We start from the raw sequence: 8,497 nt of genomic DNA on the forward strand, positions 1-8,497 counted from the left end.
TTTCTCTACATGAACATCTACTGTAAATCTCATGAAACCCAGCCTTTAGTTCTTGAAATACCTTGTGGGAAAAAGTCTTGCCAATGAAATCTCATGTCCAGACAGATAAGTTCCAATTTTTCCAAGTTTTGAATCCTAAACAAGTCATCATTCACCCATCACCAAATTTAAGACACTTAAAACTATTTTAACAGTAAAACAATTGTTATAATACATTTACAGAAATAAAGAACACTTCTTTAAAATTTGTATTTATTAGGCTACTATCGCAGAAAATTTACGTTTTGAAAGCAAAATTTGAATAGGTGAGTCTTGATATGTTTTTCCTGTGACATAATAACAATTATTTCATTCAATCACATGTAATTTCTGAGCCAAGAGAAAAGGCTAAAGTCTATTTGAAATCACTGATCAAGTGTCAAGTCTTGATTTTGTCAAGTCAAATCGAAAGTCATCAGATTAATGACTCGAGTCTGACTCAAGTTTTAGTCATGTGACTCAAGTCCAGTGTTTTAATGTATATAATATTTTTTTAATATATACAATATAAATTAAAGCCTATAATGTGTTATATGCCATTTATTTAACAATTTGCTGTTTTTTCACCTGCGAGTCAGCTGTTCCTTAAAGTCACTGATTTTCTTGTTCTACTTTGCAGTTGAACTGCTGGTCCCACCACATGCTTCCCTGTGCTCCTGACACAGTGTACATGGCTCTGTCCTGGATTCACTCCATCAGCTGCAGCCCTGGCAGGGATCTCCTGGCTGCCCTGCGCATGGCGTTCCCTGACCCCGCCTGTCACGCCATCCACCTGCTCTGCACAGAGCTGCCCGACAAGCCGGAGGCCGTGCTGACAGCCCTGCCTGCCCTGGCAGCTGGGAGGCCCATGAACGTCTTCTACCTGCAGGACTCAGGTGGACCCCTGGACAGCGTCACTCGAGACTACCTGCAGTTTCTGACCCAGGCCACAAGAGGGAGTTGTTATGTGATTCCTTTGGGTTTTAATGGAGAGCTGGAGAAGGTATGGCTGAAACCCCCCCACCAAAAAGTGGTTTGTTTTAATATTGATACTCTCTATTGAACCCCAAGACAGAAATTTTCTCTTTTCTGACCCTCTTGTACCTCTCAGAGAGGTAAAATAGAGAAATCTACAATTGCACCCTTGGTGCTTACAAGAAAATCTGTAGGCTTTATCTGTCACCAAGTAAGGTGCCACAAAAATCCTCATGCTTTAAACATCTTCCACATTCAAATAATGAGTCCACATAGGTTTGAGTGCTGGGAGAATCTATACTTCCATATTTGAATGTGTTTTGTAGAGCTTTATTATTTGGTTTGCCTTCCAGCCAATCAGAGACTTTGATACACACTGACCTCACTAGACAGGGAGGAGTTCAGTATACTCATGAGAAATATATCAAGAAAATACACTCAAAGAATGAATGATGGAGGAAGTATTCTGATTCTTACTTAAGTAAAGGTAACAATACCTTTATAGTCTATATATTATGAAATTAACTTAAAGTATGAAAAGTACTTAGTATGCAGAAACAACAGTCCATGTAGGTGTTTTACTATATGATGTTTCTGGATTCATATTACTTCTGCATTAGTGTGTATTTTACTGCTGTAGATGTTTAAGGTTGAGCTAATTTTAACTACTTTATAAGCTGCTGGGTAGTTTGATCTACAGCAATGCATCATATTTTATAAGATAATCATAGTTTAGAGCGTCGCTGTCCCGTGAGAACCATGTATCTCTAAAAAGTCTACTTTTCATGAGTTCAGAAAAACAGCCGTGTGTTCAGCTTTGTGACAATGCATTTTCCAACTGATTCAAAGGGGGCGGGGTTATTTTAGCTTAAGAAGTAGGAGAAATTTCTCAAGTCATAAAGGAACACTTAATTTGTTAGATTATCAGAAATGTTAACATTCAAAATCACTGAATTTGGAGATCCATGGTTTTCGCTGGGCAGGAAGGGTATGAAAAATAGTAATCTGAGAAGTAACTAAAGCTGTCAGACAAATGTAGTGGAGTAAAAAGTACAATATTTGCCTCTGAGATGTAGTGGAGTAGAAGTAGAAAGTGCCATAAAAAGAAAACCCCAAGTGAGGTACAGGAGATCTATACTTACTATGTATTAAAAACTGTTTAGTAATAGTTGAACTAAAACATTATTACTGAAATATTTATATCTCAGAGGATAATTTGACATATTTGTAAATGTACAAATTACCTATGGATTTGTTCAAAAATCTTAACCCCAACACATCCCATCTACAATAAAAATGGCTTCACTGTGCGGTCAAAGGTCTAACAGACACGGCTGTGACTGAGTTTGTGTTTGTGTGTTTCCATGCATGTTGTCAGGTGGTTCCACTGTGTGTTGCGGAGAACCGCTCATCAGTGCCAACAATCACTCCAGTTAAGTGTTGCTGTCCATCCTCTTCAGTCTTCATCCCACACAGCATGTCAACGCCTCCGCTAAGGTTGGTTTCTATGGTCGCACATTTTATCAATGCAGTGCAGACAGTATCTGCTAGGTAGCAGATGATGTTTATGTATTTAGCATTTGACCTTACATGCAGGCTAGTACATCTAGGTTGCTGTAAATAAAATAACATACCTGCACTGAACATGTGTAACTCTTCAGCTGTTTCATGGCGTCCCGTGGTCACTCAGGTGCAGTCTGGGTAATTCCTTCCGCCCGGTTACCTCCTACATGCTGTCTGATCAAACCCTGAGTCCAGAATTCTTCCCAGGATGCAGAGTGCTTGCCAGGAGGGAGGTGGATGGCCTCTACTACATGGGCACTTTAATACAGCAAATACAGGTGAGAGGATACTTTATATACATATAGATGATCATACAGGCATGTATTTGGACAGTTTCTATCTCTACATCAGCACAGTGGATTTGAAATCACCATGAGGCTTTAAGGGTGTTTAAATCCATATTAAGTATGAATGAACAAAATATATATATTTTTTATGCTTAGTGACCCAATTTTAGGAGAATGCCACACATCACTAATAAATCTACAGCCAAAGCATCCATGGTATTTTGGGTGGCAAAAAAGTATAAAGATTTGACACCAAATATTTAGTATAATGACTTTATTTAAGTGTAGTTTAACTAATACTCTTTGCCTCCTAAAGTTATACCTCTACACAGTCCATCTGTTGTGGATGTAAACGTGCTAAAGCTAAAACTGAAAGTCATCAATCTCGTAGTCATTATTCAATTTCAAATCCCATTGTGCTCTAGTCAACTAAACAAAGAATGTGTCCAAATCATTACAGACTGCTGCATATTCTGACTCGTAAAGGACACATGTCTTTCCCTGTGTCAAAACTCAGGGCCGCATAGGAGTTTGGGTTGTAGACTTTGACCATTCAGGAGGCGCTGCTTTGGGGTTGACCTCCTCCCAGAGGCAGCTGGTTTGCTCCCTCGACATGTTGAACCACACAAGAGCTAGCACACATTGTCTGGTACCTGGTGATACTGTCCTTTCGCCTTGGGAGCCAGATCTGAAGAGATACGGTCCGGGGAGAGTGATGGCCACACAACGTAGAGATTGTTTTGGAGGTAATAGTGTATGTGTTTACATTTTTACAGCCGTGTTGTGGATTAAGAAGATTAATACCATGACCTTCTTATGTAAAATTCCAGTTAAAGGTACAACTTTCTTAGAAATTTGGACACATATAGAAATAGTTTTGATAGATACAGAATTTGTTTTTAATTTTTAATTTTTTAAAAACTTTTTTCAAACTGCATATCTACATTTTAGGAGTTATAGGGGAAGGGATAGGAGATGGATGAGGAGGCGAGCAGGAGTAGGGTGGAGGAGGAGGTAGAGGGAGGTGGAGGAGGAGGTGGAAGACAAGAATCTCTGGCCTGTCCCAGACCAAAGACAGGATACTGAGGCAGAATAATTAGTTGTTTGGTGTGTTGGACTGTACAGTACACTAAGGAATAAAATGTGTGCAAATGTGTACATTTGTTATTTCTTTTGATGTGTTCATCATGTGAAAAGATTTCTTAGGGGGGAACCACAAGCATCATTATTTATAACAATTTTTTTTAGTATTGTTTTAAATTTATCTCACCAGTGTGTAAAACTGTGTTGTAGTGTGTGTTTTTGAGGGTGTTGTGTGTCCTGTCTGAGGGCAAGTTTGGAGAGCTTAAATTTGGACCTGAATATAGGACGTTAGAGGAATTGGGTGAGAAGTTGTGGATTTGTGTTTAGAGTTTTGAGAAAAAGAGGCATAATTTCAAGAAATGTGTTTAAGCAATTGAGTAATTGCATTTCCTTTAGGTTTCACATTTGTTGAAATTACTTTTATTATTAATCTTAATTTTAATAGTTCTACATAAATGGAGACAATGTTTAACTATTATTATTTGATTGTAATTACCACAAAAAGCACAGATTAGCACTAAATTTATGTAAAATTCTAAAATCATTTTTCTCAGTAGATCACTCTATCTCTTGTTTGGCATTGCAGTCGATGGTGTTACATGCCTCCGGGTGCTGATGTGGAACAGGTGTGTGTCACTGGTTCCTGGCGGCCTGGTTTTGCCCATTTCAGCTTCCCAGCATGACAGAATAGTCAGGGAGCTCCAAATCCCAACATCAGCCTCCAGTCGTTGCTGCAACTGGCTTTGTGCTCGCAGCTCCTCCTGCACTCCCCGGCTGTTCTGCACCGACCGGTGTCCGTCTTCTTCTTCCTGCTGTTCAGTCACAAGTCACTGGCCAGGCTCATTTCCACCAAGTTATAGGTCAAGCTGTGGAAGAATGGGTGGATTTGAGAGGGCAGAGCAAGATAAACAGGTGGACCTCAAAGACACAGATGTGGGGAAAAGTGAGGTGCCCTTTTCCTCCACCTCCTCCTCCTCATCTCTTTCTGAGGATGAGACCAGAGCAATGTTTCCTCCTGCAATGAAGCTGAGAAGTAAACAACAGCGTCCCCCATGGAAGTACTGGAGACGAACTGGGCCAGAGCCACAACACAGACAGCCAGGTGGGAACATACATCCTGGTCTTAAAGTGGTCTGGTCTTATATAGTTAAGTTTATTCACGAAACATTCATAAGAAATAAGGCAGATTTGTGAAAAGGGACACCCTGGTAAGCTATTTGAAACTTGTATATAGAGGCCCAGACACTAAGCAAATAGTAGACATGTATTTGAACAATTTGTCTAGATAAATACTACAAATAAATAAAGCACATGCAATCTACAGTATCATTTCTAACCTAACTTCAGAAACTCCTAAGAACTCAACTACCCAAATGCTCGATAAACATCCATGGCTCACCGCAACGATGAGTTTGAGACATTAGATTTAACTTAAAATTTTATAAAGGGATCATTGTCAAGAGCTACATCACTGTCATTGGTACGAGTGTGTGTGAATGGGTGAATGAGAGGCAAATTGTAAAGCGCTTTGTCTGTTAAGGGTCCATGCATGAAGTAGAAAAGCGCTATAAACGTACAGTCCTTTCACCATTTAACAATCATGACTAGTTTTACACCACAACCGGAAGAGGGTGCTATTCTTCCAAACAGACATGACCTTTTATAGTAAGTTGAATGTAGCATGAAAGGTTTAAAAAAAAACTTTCGTCAACTGTGACAAATGCAAAGTAGAGGTGTTCTCTCAAGATATGGTTTTCAGATAGGGAGAAACTTAGCAGGGAAATAGTGTCTCACTTAATGTGATTCATTACTGGAACTAAAGTCATTATCAGTGTTGCATCAAGCCCTCAAATTACTGTTAATCTCAATAATTGTTCACACATCACTGGTATTGACTAATTATCCAACTATGTGGAAATATGAATAGTGGAAACATTGCAGAACAGGATGCAGATCACAATAACCAGAAACAGCACAGCATAACAGATAATGATAATTGCACTGCCTCAGTATATGCTGGTAAGCCATCAGACATGCCTATTCACAGTGTGCTACCTGTGGTCAAGATTCTCCGACACACCAGCAGTGGCCATATTAGACACCTGGTTTAGCTGCATTTTAGCTGAACATGTGCTCCTTTTGACCAAGCAAACGGGTCCAGTTCCGGTTTAGTTGTAACCTGTTCGAAACTGCAGCTAAGTCAGTTGGATGCTAAGTAACAGAGCATCAACTCCCATAAGATCAAGTCATGTTGATATATTTCTGTATTTATCTGCAGGGAATGCAGTGCCAAAGAGGACATCACAACCTGTAAGGTTTAGCTCCTCTGTCCCACAGATCAGCTCCTCGCCCAATCACAGCTCTCTGTTTCAGTCGCTTGCAGGTGCTAAAGGAAGAAGAGCAAACATCAGAGATGTTTTTGGAACGACCTTATTCAAACCTCGACCACCAATGGGACTGAAGCCTTTCTCTGGCAACAATGCTACTTCTGCTTACACTTAATACGTCTGTGTGTGTAGAGATAAAACCTCACCATATACCTATATAAAGTTGGAATAAACAAGCAAGAAACTGATTTAAAAAATACTTTATTTTAATACACTGGTGCGGCATTAGTGCAGGCAAAATATTGTGCATTACATGATGTTCTATAGGGCAAAGTTTGGACATACAATCTTCATAAAAATATACTCAAGTAAAATGCAGTAACAATATGGCTTCTCAATATGCAGCAAATTAAAATGTTCATAGCTAAATATGTACACCAATGTAAACTTGTAAAATCAGTGTAAAAACACGCAATAAACACACAAACAGCCTTAACATTGCTCAGTTTTGTTATTGAGGTTTAAGGGTGAGGTGTCAGAGATCAAAGGTGAGGTTGATACTCTCTCCAGCTTTGATGCTGACCAGTTGAGTCTGCTGCTGTGACTCCGGCATGCTGGCAGTGATAGCGTACGTCCCTGGTGAAAGCTCAATGTAGAAATCTTCACCTGCCGCCGACACACGGCCCTGAGAAGAATGAGACTTGAATTTAAAAAAGATTTTATTTTACTTTTTTTTCTCAAGCAGCAACCAACACAGCTGGGATGTAAAGCTCACGTGGAAGCACTGTTAAGTTCACTTGAAAGCAAACAGAGGCTCCAAAAAAAATCAGCGGTCGCATAAGATTCAATTAAAAAAGCACAAAATACAAACTGGATAAAAATATTTCTACTAGATGTATTGAACTCATTTATTTCACTTCTGTTGATGTCCGTCTGGGTGGTTGTGACACTCACTACTTCATTTAAGGGCATTTTATGTTTTTGAATGCATTATTGATAGGTGTAGCCTATCACAGTCAACTGCGGTATTTTTGGTGTCGTATTTTAGATTTAATTGAATATTAGTTTTATTTAATTGGATAATCCAAACATTTTTTTGCAACACACTTCATGAACCTCATCAGTCTAACTTTAATATAAACTATATCTTTAGCGCTGCACTAAATATTGTTTTACTTGCCATCTTTTTGCAGCTTGTTATGGTTTGCTGTTCTGTATAATTAAGTCCAAACAGCTCTTAAAGACCATACGCAGTCATTTAATGCACACAAGTTTTTTCTCCAACCCATGGTGCAGAGCAAAAGCGGTAAAGAACTTTGAATATTATGTAATAACATCCCAAAATTTTTTTTCCGGGCTTGGAGGTCCAAAATAATTCTAAAAAGATTAACACTATTCCAACAGGATGTCAATTTTAGTTATGGGCAACTGTTTTATAACACAAACTGTTAAACTGACAGAGATCTGTTCATTTGAGTCTGTTTTTAAGAGCTTGTCTGCTTCCTACTGATCAACAATCACTTTTGACAGATGAAAGCTGTATATGAGTCAAACAAAAAGTTACTTTACTTTGCTGTATGGAGCCCTTACATGTTTTCTGGTTGACAGTGCAGGTGTTGTCATCCCAGCAGCTGATCGTCTGTGAAACCTGGACACATGACTCCTCTCAGTGTCAGTGGGCTCAGTGCAACAGTCAGACTCATAAAACCTCTGCAGCACAGAGAATATTCACATTTTAATCTCCAGGTCTGTTGCTAAAAGCATAGGCGTCCAGGCAGGTTAATAATCACTGACCTTGCACTGATAGGTTGTTTGTTCCATGAACTGTGCGATGGTTGCAAAGACGTCATCAAGCTCTGTGTGTGTTCTCTGGAAAAGGACAAGAGCATGAGAACTGAGAGAAGATGAGCAGAAATGAGCCACAGCAAATGAGTAATAATAATAATAATAATAATAATAATAATAATAATCCTTATTTGTAGAGCACTTTTCAAAAACAAGTTACAAAGTGCTTTAACAAGTGTAAAGAATAATACAAAAAAAGATAAGAGCATGAAAATTTAATATAAAATTAGTAAAATACAATAAAATAAAAGGGATAAAATAAAGTCAAATAAGATCGGGAAAAGCTCTCCTATAAAAGTATGTTTTAAGAAGGGACTTAAAAGAGTTCACTGACTCAGCCGACCTGATTTCCTCGGGCAGGCTGTTCCAGAGCCTCGGGGCCCTGACAGCAAACGCTCT

At 38.9% G+C, this 8,497-nt stretch overlaps 1 protein-coding gene across 3 annotated transcripts in view; it reads right to left on the reverse strand.

Annotated features, from left to right (window-relative positions):
* Positions 1 to 6,497: 6,497 nt before the first annotated feature.
* The window catches only part of akip1 (A kinase (PRKA) interacting protein 1), a 4,671-nt gene continuing 2,671 nt past the window's right edge, over positions 6,498 to 8,497 (reverse strand). For 2 of the 3 annotated variants that reach the window (XM_046036890.1, XM_046036891.1), the window contains exons 3-5: positions 8,048 to 8,122; positions 7,823 to 7,963; positions 6,498 to 6,938 (exon numbers count right to left, since the gene is read on the reverse strand). In XM_046036890.1, the coding sequence (XP_045892846.1) occupies positions 6,789 to 6,938; positions 7,823 to 7,963; positions 8,048 to 8,122 (366 nt within the window). In that variant the 3' untranslated portion in view covers positions 6,498 to 6,788. The remainder of the gene's footprint in view (positions 6,939 to 7,822; positions 7,964 to 8,047; positions 8,123 to 8,497) is intronic. The other variant, XM_046036892.1, reaches the window with a different exon arrangement.

This window comes from Micropterus dolomieu, linkage group LG22 (genome assembly GCF_021292245.1).
Source record: "Micropterus dolomieu isolate WLL.071019.BEF.003 ecotype Adirondacks linkage group LG22, ASM2129224v1, whole genome shotgun sequence".
NCBI classification, from domain to species: Eukaryota; Metazoa; Chordata; class Actinopteri; order Centrarchiformes; family Centrarchidae; genus Micropterus; species Micropterus dolomieu.